This window comes from Herpailurus yagouaroundi, unplaced genomic scaffold (assembly GCF_014898765.1).
Source record: "Herpailurus yagouaroundi ecotype Mexico unplaced genomic scaffold, PumYag 141, whole genome shotgun sequence".
NCBI classification, from domain to species: domain Eukaryota; kingdom Metazoa; phylum Chordata; class Mammalia; order Carnivora; family Felidae; genus Herpailurus; species Herpailurus yagouaroundi.
In genome coordinates, this window is record NW_024412396.1 from 27,685,034 (window position 1) to 27,698,400 (window position 13,367).

The 13,367-nt window shown below is 45.0% G+C and overlaps 1 protein-coding gene across 2 annotated transcripts in view; it reads left to right on the forward strand.

Annotated features, from left to right (window-relative positions):
• The first annotated feature begins 52 nt into the window (after positions 1 to 52).
• The window catches only part of ABHD12B (abhydrolase domain containing 12B), a 29,827-nt gene continuing 16,512 nt past the window's right edge, over positions 53 to 13,367 (forward strand). The window contains exons 1-5 of one of the 2 annotated variants that reach the window (XM_040477115.1): positions 53 to 153; positions 5,157 to 5,284; positions 6,405 to 6,507; positions 8,315 to 8,434; positions 10,371 to 10,401. In XM_040477115.1, the coding sequence (XP_040333049.1) occupies positions 98 to 153; positions 5,157 to 5,284; positions 6,405 to 6,507; positions 8,315 to 8,434; positions 10,371 to 10,401 (438 nt within the window). In that variant the 5' untranslated portion in view covers positions 53 to 97. The remainder of the gene's footprint in view (positions 154 to 5,156; positions 5,285 to 6,404; positions 6,508 to 8,314; positions 8,435 to 10,370; positions 10,402 to 13,367) is intronic. The other variant, XM_040477116.1, reaches the window with a different exon arrangement.

The window sequence follows — 13,367 nt, forward strand, 5'->3', positions numbered from 1 at the left end:
GCGCGGGGGAGGAGGGCGGGCCGGGCGCCCGCGGGGGTGGCTCGGGCTCCCGGCCGGGGCTCCGCGGTGGCGGCTGGGCACACGGCGCGGCGCCGAGATGGACGCGCGGGACTGCGCGGCCGCCTGGTGGGAAATGGTGGCGCGGAACCTGCGGTGAGTGCTGGACACGCGCAGGGCCCGGCGCCCCGTCGTCCTCCCGCCTTGAGCCCCGGGGATGGGCAGGGCGCATCGGGCCCCAGGCGGCGGGCGGATCTGGCCCTGGGGCTCCCCGCAGGGTTCGGGGCCCCCAGAGACCTGCAAGCCCTTTGGGCCGCGTGATCCTTCGCCTCGGCGCCTGTTCCCACCCGCGAGCCTCTAGGGTTTGCTTTTTCAGGAGCTTACATCCCCTTGGGGTTTCTGAAATAGAGATTTCCAGAAAGATGGCTCAGGTTCCTCTACCGGTCTCTTACCTGCTTTGACCATTGTGCTAAAATTCCGGGCGGATTTTTAAAAAGACCAATGTGTGACAATACGAATCTACCATGACACTTAGATGTCATCCACTTAGGTCAAAGGCCTGTCTGTGTGGGCGGAAGGCCAGCTCCCCCAGGGGGAACTCTCTTGGATGTATTTAAAGAACATCCCTCCATAATGCTAAAAATGTATAGTGCATTGAAACCATACCTGTGCCAAGTTCTTACATCCTTTTAACTCTGAAATGTCTGTATCAGTGGGTTTAAAGTTATTCTTTCTCTTATTTTAAATCCGTGGCTTTAACAGTAATGTTAAACTACCCTGAATCGACCAGCAATATATTGCCAGTCTCATTTGCATTGAAGCCAGGTGTTGGTTAGAGACACTGGACTCAGGAGACTCAGTATCTTGATTTGTTTTGTTGGGGTGGGAAGGTATTGGCATTTCTGTTCACCTTCCTTTATATTCCTATGTTTTGTTTATTGCTGATTACAAAATATCCAAGAGTCACATCCAGACACCAGGGACTTCACTTTGGAATGTGTGAGTGATGAAGACTAAAACCGATCTTGTCTCTTCTATTCCTTCTGGAGCAGAGAGCAGCTCTCCCCTGGGTCAGCAGTGTAGACCCACACTGACCATTAGTCAGAATATCCTGAATGATTACACTTTTCAACTTCACATTCCTGGGCCTTACCTCCTTGACATGGTTGTTCTGAAAAAGCTGGCATTTTCTGCTTTATCTCTCATGCTCTCTCTAGAGTTGGCGGCTGATTATTTAACATTTATTTGGCAGAGAATCAAACTTGCAGTTCATGCTTTTAGAGAACAATCCACTTTGTTGATAATGGAATGGGACATGGGGAATTGGGGACCCTCTCTTACTTGCTTTACTAATTACTAAAAAATAAGTCTCAGGAGATGCTTCCTGAAAGAATAAGATACAAGCACATTTCGTCATCTCTACTGCTCTAATTTAAGACCTGCTGAGGCTGAAGCACAGACCGATATCCAGCATCCTGGATCCTTTTGTTTCTTGGAGCCAAGTTGGTTTAGATCCGCAAGCATTCATGGAGGGCTGGCCCTGCGTTTTGAACTGCTAGTCGCACAGGATCTATTGTGATGTGTTGTGTGACTCAAGGAAAACATTTAATGAAAAGGTGTTTTCAGTGATTATTTTTTAATGCCTTGGGGATCTGTTTATTTTGCAAATATTTCATAAGGTGTAGTTGCTACTTAAGATAGACAGGTCCAGGAGAGTAAATCTTCACTTGCAATTGGTTTTCTTCAAACTAGAAAAATGGGAAATGTGCTTAGGAAAGAAGCTGAGGGAAGCCAATGGGCTATTTCCCTCTTCGTTGCTCCCCATTCACCCTGAGTCTTCGCATTTCTGGATAATTTAAGAATACCCCCCGCCCCCCATGAGCAGGCTGATAGATGGATTCATTCTTTCCACAGCACTGGCCGTCGCCTCCCTGTTGGGCACTAGTTTAGGCTTGGGCACAAAGAAGTAAATAAAACTGGCACAAATCCCTGCTCTTGTGAAGCTTACGTTGATTAATTTTCTTTTCTTTTTTTCTTTAAAAATTTTTAAATGTTTTATTATTTATTTTTGAGAGTGAGAGAGAGAGAGAGGGAGAGACAGAGCATGAGCGGGGGAGGGGCAGAGAGAGAGGGAGACACAGAATCCGAAACAGGCTCCAGACTCCGAGCTGTCAGCACAGAGCCCGATGCGGGGCCCAAACTCATGAACTGTGAGATCATGATCTGAGCCGAAGTTGGACACTCAACTGACTGAGCCACCCAGTTGTCCCTCCCATTGATTAATTTTCAACTGTAATTCAGAAAAGAGAATGAAGCCCTTCTTCTCTACCCTGAAGCTACTAATACGCATTGCTTCCTTCTCCATTAGGAGAGAGATCCACTTGCAGGACAGTTCTCGGACCTGAGCTAGACAGGGAGCACCGTAAAAACAGCACTATATGCCATGTGGTTCTCGTCAGTGGGAACGCAGGACTGATAGTGGGACAACAACTGGAGAACAATTACAGGTCAAACTGAGGCCCAATTATAATTAGTGGGAGGGGTGAAAAGAGAGGGAAGGTCACCGTGGGAAGGTCTATCTCAGAGAGAGGCTTCAACAAAGAAGAAACCCTTCAGTGGATTGACGGAAGGGGAGGATTTGGTTGGGAGGAAAGAAGGGAGGAGAACACAGGTATAACTTAGGTGCTCGGTGATCAATTCATGTTGGCTGAATGAATGGGTACATGGGACGCCTGTGTGGCATTGTCTTACTATTTGGAATAGCTGTCTTGCCAAATGGGGTTAGAGTTGGGCTTCCTAAAGCTGGTGCCTCTGAGCGTGAACATGAATGATTCGCCCTGCAGCAACTCAGGTTCCAAGGTAAGAATGATCCAGTTAGGTTCTGTGACCCCTGTGGGATGCTGTGCAGTTACAGCCACAGCTGATCAAAGGGCAGGCGAAAGAACACCAAAGCATCAAGGTGGCTGTTTGATGTGGCTGGCCGTTAAGCGGGGATTGGGCTGAAATTGCATCCTCCACTCAAATAAGGTCTGTTAGCCACTGGTGACTTTTGATTCCCCGCTGATCTAGGGGAAGTCAAATTGACAACCCCTAGTTAAAAGAAGTGGCTGTGCATTATTGATGCTCCGAGGGATCTGGTCACTCTGTTCTTTTCCCGCAGTGCTTCTCACAGAAGTGCCTTGAGCTATTTGAGAGAAGGGTCCTGTATGAATTATTCTTTAAAAACAGAAACATATTTCCCTCTACTGCCTCTGCTTCCCAAGCACCCTGCTACCTTCAAAAGATAACTTAGCGGGAGACTAACAGGCAGGGTAGCGTGAGTTCAGAATCAGGAGAAAGCAAGCCTGAGCCAGCCAACTGGAAGGAAGCATAAGAATTCAACCTGTGTTCCGTTCTGCCCGTCTGGACTTGATCTGGGGCTCAAAGCGGCTTCTCTGGGGTGTTGGTTTCTTATCTCTAAAATCAGAACAACAATGTCCTCTCCTTCCCACCTCCTTCATGGAGGCTATTTTAAAGTATTATGAAACAATCATTTTCATTTTCTCCTTGCTGATTTTAGGCGTAGGCAGTTGCCTATGCCTGCTACTTGGAGGGCTACCCATTACACTTAGCCCACGTCTCTTTTCCACAGCCTGCAGAATTTCTGGAAATTCATTGGCGATGCATGATCTCCCTTCATGCCTCTTCCAGACATATAAGCACTCTGAATTTTTAGTATTAATACGAGGGAGAATTTCTTTTTAGAGGTCTTTCTTTGATGACTTTGGAGTCAGAAGTCTCCTTGAGGACACAGGAACAGGAAGGGAGAAGAGTGTGGGAGGAAGAATGGACCCTAAGAAAGGCTAAGGGTGCAGAAGGGGAGAAGGCGGGAGTGGGGGTGGTCCTGAAACAACTTCCTCTAAGGACTGAATTTTGTTGCCAGAAGCCAGCCTTGTTCTTGAGGTTCATTTGTGCCTGTGTGGATGGCAAGCAGCATTCACCGGGACTATGACAGCTCATTGGACATCATCACAGAACTCTGGAGTCACACCGACCTGGGTACACGTGACTCGGCCATTCATTGGCTCTGTGGCATTGGGGAACTTACTTAAACTTTTCAGTCTCCTCATTTGCAAATTGCAGGTAACAACAGCTATCTTTTAAAATGCTCTGGTCTAGCAGAGAAATCAGGGTGGGGCGGGGGAAACAGTGCATCCAAAATGCTTTCCAGTTCCACAACCTCATGATTTGATTACACTGAGCAGTCTTTTACATTGACAGCGTGAAAGAGGGAAAGGGATTTCTTTAATGGATGATGTGGATAAAAACTGGAAGCAGGAAGTGGTGACACTGACTTCCTGTGTCCCTCGTTTCTCAAAGGTAGGAGGCATTCAACCCTCATAAGAGATGTGGCTCGAGACCAAGGTGGCATTAGTGACCCCTCATGGACAAGTCCTAACTAACTTGTCTGCTGATGGCTCCTGGTTTGGGTGGTTTGTGTCATGGGAACAAACAGTAGAATAAACAAAATGTGTATGGCCTGCTGTGTCCCATTTCCTGACCAGGCCCCCGCCCTGATGCAGCAACAACCTCCAGGTACTCCCCTGCTCCCCACCCTGCTCCTCATAGCCACTCTTACCTGGGATGTCACGTCAGAAGTGGGGGTTTTTCTTTCATTAGTTCATTTCTTCTTAAGACCCAGCCAGAAGACTGGGGAATCTGATGATTTTTCATGCACTGCTTTAGACTAATAATAGTTAACACATACAGCACTAAATCGTGATGTGATCAAAGACTGTGGCACCTGTTAGTAGTCTGCATCCTATTTCCTGATGACTTTGGGGTCCAGCCTTGGTCTTCTTTGGGGATGCACTGGGGGAATGGGCCTGACCCTGGTGCATTTGTGCCCCCTCCCACTTCTGTTCTGTCAAACCTGGGCTTTTTCAGCAGCTGGTTGGGGCCTTGATTTATTGCCTTCCTTTCCTATTCTCCTTAGTGCCCAATCCTGATCTGTCCTAATGACCTACAATTCTGTAAAACATCTTGCTTTAATGCCAAGTCACCTGTAATTCCCAGTGTTAGTCTCTGAAATTCTATTTGGTTGTTAAGAGAAAAACCACACCAAGACAAAACTTGGACTGATTTTGAACACCTTGTTTTTGTTTCACAATATCTTTCAGATCTATTCCATGTTCCTGTTCAACACTAGGAAGAAAAATTGCGGCGCTGTACAACAGCTTTACTAGTAAACCGTTAAAAGAACACATTTTTCCTCCTTTGATGAACATGCTAATATTTTTTAATTTTTGTAAGTATATATTTTTCATTAATTTGCCTATATATTTTTTCCCAAATAAAGACCTCACTGCCCTTTAAGTTGTGACAATGAAAAAGGCATGTCAGCTATAAAATTGTAGCTAGAGGAGTGTCTGGGTGGCTCAGTCAGTTTAGCGTCTGATTTCAGATCAGGTTGTGATCTCACAGTTCATGGGTTCGAGCCCTGTGTCAGGCTCCACACTGACAGTGTGGAGTCTGCTTGGGATTCTCTCTTTCCCACTCTCTCTGCTCCTCCCTCTCTCACACTTTCTCTCTCTCTCAAAAATTAAAAAAATAAAATAAAATTGTGGCTAGATTTCAATGATCTGAAACCTGTTTAACACTGGCTTTGGGGTCTAGCATGAATCCTTGCAAACTGTTGGGGGGAGATGGATAGAAAAACATGGCCTTGTGGGCGGGGTTTAACTTCAGGAGCTCAGTCTTCATATTAGCTGGTAATATGGATACCTTACTGCTTGGTGTATTCTCTACTTTCTTGCTTCTTCATTTTACCTGTACCCCTTGAAAGAGAGAGAAAGCAGAGAGCTAGGGTGGGGAGACACTGATGTGAGTAATCTGTTTTCCTGTGTTTTTTCTACTGAGTGCTGTTAATTAATGTAACAGTGTACATTGTAACAACACAGTCCTTCCAGCACACAGCCACTGCTCTCACTGCCTGGTCCCACAGGTATGTTGATTCTGGCCATCTCATGGTTTGTGGCTCATGATTAGATTTTATTTAGTGGAAACAGTAACGCTTGACATAGGAAGAATACTCATTCCTTTCTTCTAGACCCTCTTAACTTTTTAGGGGAATAGTCTTTGTTTTTAGCTTAAGACTAGGCTAAGGATTGAATAAACTCTATTATGGCCTATCACACTGGTGCTATTTTAAAATCTTGCTTTAGGGTTTTTTGTTTTCTTGTTTTTGTTTTGGCACCTCTCCTGTGGGCTACTCCTAGTTTATAAAGTAAAATACTTTGCTAAGAATTTCGTGTGGTAGCTTGCAACTTAAAAACCATGTTAACCATGAGACTAACTACTTTTTTTCGATAGTGATTAAAAAACACGGGATTTGATTTGGGGTGTTGATAATGACTTCTGCTTTCTAGTCAAAGCACCCTTTCTTGTGGATTTAAAGAGACCGGAGTTAAAGATTGCTCACACAGTGAACTTCTATATCAGAGTCGAACCTGGGGTGATTCTGGGAATCTGGTGAGTGCACTGAGGGACACTGGGCCGCTTCACGGACATGGTTTTCATGTTACAAGGGCACGGGTGAGCAGCACGGTGTGAGTCACCTGTGGAGAGGTTGGTGTTTCTTGCTGTTCCATATACCTCCCCTTTGTATGGATATCTGACCTACCTGAATTTGCTTCTCACTAATTTTACCTTGGAGTGCAAAGTCTTTTGGGTGTTGCTCTGTGCATTGGCTCTTTCACCGGGTCTGAAGGACCTGCCCTGCCTCACTCTTCTGCCTTATTCCACACCAGCCTTCCTACACTATTGCAGACCTGCTGGCCTCCTTGCACACCAAGCCACGCTCTCGCAGGATATGCTCTGAGTGCAACACTTTGCTCCCTCCTTTCGGCCAGCTAACTGCCTACTCATCTTCAGGGTCTCCATTTCAATGGTAATTTGGTAATTTTCAACGAAGCCCTGCCTCATCTCCCATTTTAGGCCACCTGTGCTTGTCCTGTACGGCATTTATTCCCACGGTAATTCAATCAGTGCTTGTGCGATTATTTGGTTAATGTCAGTCTTCTTTACAAGACTGTAACTTTTGTCGGTGACTTTGTTGGCGGGTTTTCACTGCTTAGCACAGTGCTTGGCACAGAGAAGACACTCAACTGTCAAAATCATGAGCGTTCTATTGCTTTTTTTGCTAGGCTAATGTCAATATTTTGTTTCTGTTTGGTTCTACTACTTGTTCTTGGCTGCCATTTTTCCAGTGTCCTGTTTTATGCTTCCTCTTCCTGAGTTCAAACGTGTGTTCCTAGAATGTGTGGAAACCAACATGGGTTCACATAACTTCTTCCTAATGTGCACCGTGTGGTTCAGCTAATTGTGCTGGCATTTGAAAAGCTTTTTATTCTTTGCTCCTGCCCTGGCTTATCCAGCTGGCAGTGATGCCTGTCCTCTTGGGGCAGACTTTGTGCCCCTAAACGGTTGAGAGGACTGAAGATTTATCATTACGTAGCCAATTCTCCAAGTCCCTTTGTGACATGTCATATGGCAGGACTTGCGTCCTCAGGATTCGTTCACTGATTTAACAGGGTGGAGGAACTGGTGTTTAGGCAGGTGTTTAAAATCACAAGGTCACAGCTTTCTGGAGAACAGCTTCATTTCACATGAAAGTTCTTTTCTCCTACCTAAACTGGTTTCCCTTTAAATCCTTTCAACTTGTTTTTTTCAGCGAAACAAACAGCAGGTGACAAATACCTATTGTCTTTTACTTGTTTCCACCCAATGGACTTCATTTCAATGGACAGCACCTAAGATTCGCAGTCTTGGAAGATTAATGGTTAAAAGGGATTGTTTCTGTGCATGAGGGAGGTGGGGTAGAGTAGTGGTTTTCACTGTAAGATGTTTGTGGTATTATATTTTAATTTTTACCAGGTGCATATAATACTCAGAAATTTCTATACATAAATATGTAGTGTATATTTATACATGTATAAACATATAAATCTATATCTATGATTGACGTAAGGAGGGCTTCAGACTTTGGCTAGGAAAGCCAATTCCCTCTGTTTGTTAAAACCTTTCCTTGGGGCGCCTGGGTGGCGCAGTCGGTTAAGCGTCCGACTTCAGCCAGGTCACGATCTCGCGGTCCGTGAGTTCGAGCCCCGTGTCCGGCTCTGGGCTGATGGCTCGGAGCCTGGAGCCTGTTTCTGATTCTGTGTCTCCCTCTCTCTCTGCCCCTCCCCCGTTCATGCTCTGTCTCTCTCTGTCCCAAAAATAAAAATAAAAACGTTGAAAAAAAAAAAAAAAAACCAACAAACCTTTCCTTGCTCTTCAGGCACACAGTTCCCAGCTGCCGGGGTGAGGATGCGAAGGGAAAGGACCGTTGCTGGTACGAAGCAGCCCTTCATGATGGCAATCCAATCATTGTTTATCTTCATGGCAGCGCGGAACATAGGTCAGTGCCTTTGCTTGGAGTTTTTTGTTTTTTAAAGAGAGAGGTAGCATTTCATCCCCATAGGGGAATAAAAGGCAGAGCTCAGTTTTCAATTCTGTACGCATGCCTCCATATAGTCTTTTTTCCTTTGTGGAAATTTGAGGGCGTTCTGGCAATAGGCTTCTCTTAAAAGAACCCCTACATATTCCATATGTAGGATAAAGTAGATCTTTAACTGAAAGACTAACTTCTAAAATTTGGATCCCAATTTCAAGGAAGGCAGTGGTTCCTCTACTCCAAAGAGTGTCTGAAATGATGAACTGAGCCCACAGATAACTGGAAAGGGAACAGGCATGAGATATGGGGAAAAGAAGAGCAATTTCCATATCAATGGTCTTCTCACAGAAGTACATGGAGATTCCTTAATTACCATGCATCCCATTAATCAAATGCATGGACTCCCTATGAGACATCATCTGGAATTCTGACCGCTGGTACTGGGGACCATCTGACTGGTTCTAGTCCAGCATACTGATGCCTCAGCCCACTCTCTGTTGTTCCATCCTTGCTTTGTAACAAAGAACGCCTCCCTGAAGTCCTGCTCCCTTTTGATGTGCTGCCAGAGCCTCCAGTGGGCCTGTCATCGGTGATGATTATCAGCTGTGACTGCATCGCTTGGGGTTGGGGGAGGGGTGACGTGCCTCAGAGACCTACAGACCCAGCTCTGTCTCTGAAGGGACATTGCACACTAAGTGACAAGCTCTGGAATCTGCCCCTAGGCTCTGTTGCCTGTGTCTTTTTTTCACTCTCTTTTTCTGTCTTGATGGCTTTCTCAAGACTTGACTTTTGCACCAAGGGCTTTCAGGAGATGTCCATTTTAGAGAGAGATTTACAGAGGCTTTCCATGAAATTCAACATCTTTCAACACTGTTTAACATTGTTCTGATTGGGCAAACTTGGGCACGGTGCTACAGTGTATGTATTTGCCCACACGTTCATTTCTGCCCCTCTGTGTGAATCTGCTGTTATCCCAGATTTACTGGCTCTGGGGTTAGCCCCAGCTTCTTCCTGTTCCCTGCCAGAAGTCTCAGCTTGCTACCAGCAGTACTGAGCCAAAAGGAGGTCAAATGGGAGGTCACCAGGACCTTGTTGAAAATAGTGGTTCTAGACTTGGGACCCAGAGAAAAACCCCGGAGGGTCCATGAACCTCTTCCACAAAATTGTACAGAAAATGTCAGGTGTGGATATATTTTTCTGGGAAATGGGCCCATAGCTTTAATTACATGTTTTAAGGGCTCCATGATCCACGGAAGTTGAAGACATTTGGCTCTAAAACAAAAATTCAAATGGTTTTTAAAAGAATCCTCTGCTTTTTGAATCATCTTTGTCTCCCTTTTATTAATAGAGAGTAGATGATATGGTTATTTGGGGGAAAAAGGGTTTCTTGTACCTTCGGGACTGTGAGTCTGTCTCCTTCACTTCATCTTGCACTTAATGGCAGGGTGAACAGGGTACAGGCACATCTTAGTTTAGTGAACATGGCTGTGTCATCCTTTGTTCTGAAAAGCCACTTTCCGGAACTGACTTTCCTTTAGCTTCTAAAAGTATTCTTAGAAATAAGTTTTGCTGTGTAGCAGTGAAAGGAAGTGGATTACCAGTAGTTAATCACATGCCTCTTTTGAGAAGCACTGGCCACCTGGGCATCCGGCACCCATACAGACGCACACAGCAGCGGTGGGGAGCCATCCATCATTCACCCTGACACATCCAAGTGGGCTATGACACCAAAAACCATTTCCCTTCCTCCTAGTTATTTACTTTTCTAACCTGAAAAAGAAAGGCATGAGGTCAGATGCCAGAACCATGATAGTGATTTTTATTGGATTTGTCATGGTAATTCCTAATTCTTGCTCTTTTTTTTTTTTAATTTTTTTTTTTTTTTTTACCTCCTTTACAGGGCAGCTCCTCACAGACTTAAGCTCGTAAAGGTATGTCTGAAGGGGCCTCAAGGTACCAATTCTATGTCTCTATTTATTCTCTTTTGGGCTACAGCCACAGATCTTTCTCAGCCCTCAGCACGGATATCTACTGAGAGCTCCTGAGAGTGGGTTTGGTGTCTAGGGCTCAAAGTCCCTCACATGGGTTTCTCTTCCTGCAGTCACCACGGGGGATGAAAACAGAAGTGAACATCTCTGAGAACCAAAACACTTTCATAAATATATTACCTTCATCACCAGATGGACTTGAAGACCTATTTGATTTTTCTGAGGGCTGGGAGGAGGGTTGAGAGAGTATATTAAATGTGAAAGTTACTCCTATGGGAAACAGCCCCCCCCCCTCCTTTTTTTTCTTTTAGTGGAAGAGGATAAAGACATAGAATTTCTGCTTTTAAAAGTCATTCACGGGGCACCTGGGTGACTCAGTTAAGTGTCCAACTTCAGCTCAGGTCATGATCTCACGGTTTGAGGGTTCCAGCCCTGTGTCAGGCTCTGTGCTGACAGCTCAGAGCCTGGAGCCTACTTCAGATCCTGTGTCTCCCTCTCTCTTTCACTCTGTCTTTCGTGCTCTGTCTCTCTCTCTCACATATAAATAAACATTAAAAAAAAAAAAAAGTCATTCAGGCTCTGGCTTCAGTCCCATGAAGGGTTTTGCAAGTGAAATGGTGGCCACACTGCTCTTCTCGCTAGCCTGCTACCTGACTACAGTTTGTGGGGCGCGGCCCCTGCATTTCCAAGTGTGAGGGAGCAGGCTTTCCACTCAGCCATATCTGACTCATGGCTAGTAGGGCAGCTACCTGTTCATCTTCTCCCACACCCTGATTGGGTCACCTCTCCCTCAGGTGACCAGGCTGCTTGTCCAGTTATTGACCACAGGACCTGATATCTCCTCCCACACACCCTCCCACCTCAGAGCCCTTTCCTGGTGTGACAGCGTTAATGGGAATCCTGCCAGGCCCAGCATGGCCAAGTGCCCCCTTCATCCTCCCTCCCTTATTCAGACAAGAAACTCCTCTCTTGTCTACTCCTCCCTGTCTTCACTGCCTTCTCAGAACTGACTCTTGCGGAGGAGTGGTGGTCTGGATGCAGTTCTGCCTGGGATGATCACGTCTATTAATTTTTAGGTTTGCTTTCTACCCTGCACCTCACTCCCCATACTTCCTAGGCCAGATGGTGGTGAAGCTGATGTCCATGAGAACATGTGTTTTTCCCTCTCCCACTCTTGGCAAAGCTGAATTGTATATCCCCTGTGTGCACAGAAAGGAAAAGAGTCGTAGGTGTAGGTGTGAAAAGTAGCCAGGTCATGCTTGTGGTAGTTGGGGTGGGAGGGAAAAGTATGATAAGACTTCTTCCCCCAGGCCGACCCTGGATACCTTGTGCCATGGTCATCATTTCCCAGCCTGACCAAACATCTTAGTCCTTCATTCTCTTCTTTGAATGGATGATTTCCTTTAAAAATTAAATCTTGGGGTACCTGGGTGGCTCAGTCGGTTAAGTGTCTGACTCTTGATTTGTGCCCAGTCATGATCTCACAGTTCATGAGTTCAAGCCCTGTGTCAGGCTTTGCGTTGACAGTGTGGAACCTGCTTGGGACACTCTCTCTCTCTCTCTGTCTCTGTCTCTCTCCTCTCTGCCCTTCCCCATTCACGTATGTGCCCTCTCTCGCTCTCTCAAAATACATAAACTTAAAAAAATTAGATCTTTACTATTGTTGTCATTCCTCTCTTTCTTCTTGCCTTCCTTCCTTCCCTCCTTCTCATTGTCTCATTCATTCATCCATTCATTCATAGCTTCAGTCATTCAACACGGCTGTTTTCATTAATTCGTAATCCACCTTACCGTCTTTATCTCTTTATATAAAGTTTTTATGTAACTGTGATTGCATCTGCATGTAATTTTATGTTGTGCTCTTACTTAATACTACATTATAAACATTGTTCCATGTTTTCCCATAGTTGTCATAGTCACTAATTTAAAAGGTGATCATTCTCCATTATATTTATTGACAATTGTTTATTTACTTAACTATTCCACTGTTCTTAGATACAACATTATCTAATTATAAAGTCAATAGTCCCCCTGCTAAAATCATTTAAATAATATTGATAGAGAAAACTTTAAGCCTTTAGTTTATTCTTCTTTTGGAATTTTCTCCTAGAGATCAATTCTTAGGAGTAAGATCTGTTACCGTTCTTGAGTTGTTTCATCAAGTGGTCTTTCATTGTATAGTGATCACGTGAACACTCCAATTTCCCCGGATGCCTAACTTCTCTGTGTCTTGGATAACTATTTTGGAGATATTACAAAGTTTCACTTAGTTTCTCATTATTGGTTGGATTTATATTTAAAGATTCCTAGGTGAGATTCAGCTACCTACCTCTATGCAATGGCAGGGGAAGTGCAGTGTTTGGACATAAGCAGTCCCAGGTGTGAATCCTGGCTCTGCCTCTAGCCATTTGGGTGACCAAGAACTAACCTAAACCCTCGGACTCAATTTCTTTATCTATAAAATGGGGATAACATGGGGCGCCTGGGTGGCGCAGTCGGTTAAGCGTCCGACTTCATCCAGGTCACGATCTCGCGGTCCGTGGGTTCGAGCCCCGCGTCAGGCTCTGGGCTGATGGCTCAGAGCCTGGAGCCTGTTTCCGATTCTGTGTCTCCCTCTCTCTCTGCCTCTCCCCCGTTCATGCTCTGTCTCTCTCTGTCCCACAAATAAATAAAAACGTTGAAAAAAAAATTAAAAAAAAAAATAAAATGGGGATAACACCTACCTTTTAGGGACTATTGTGAGGATTAAAGAACATTTTCCATTTTTGTCCCCCTTTTCTCTTTGTCTATCATTGCAATTCATTTCATTTGAAATTATATTTTCGTATTCCTTCCTCATTCATCCACTTGGGGCTTGGCAATGGCTTCACAGAATCAGGCAATCTGTTTATTTTTGATTGATATTAACT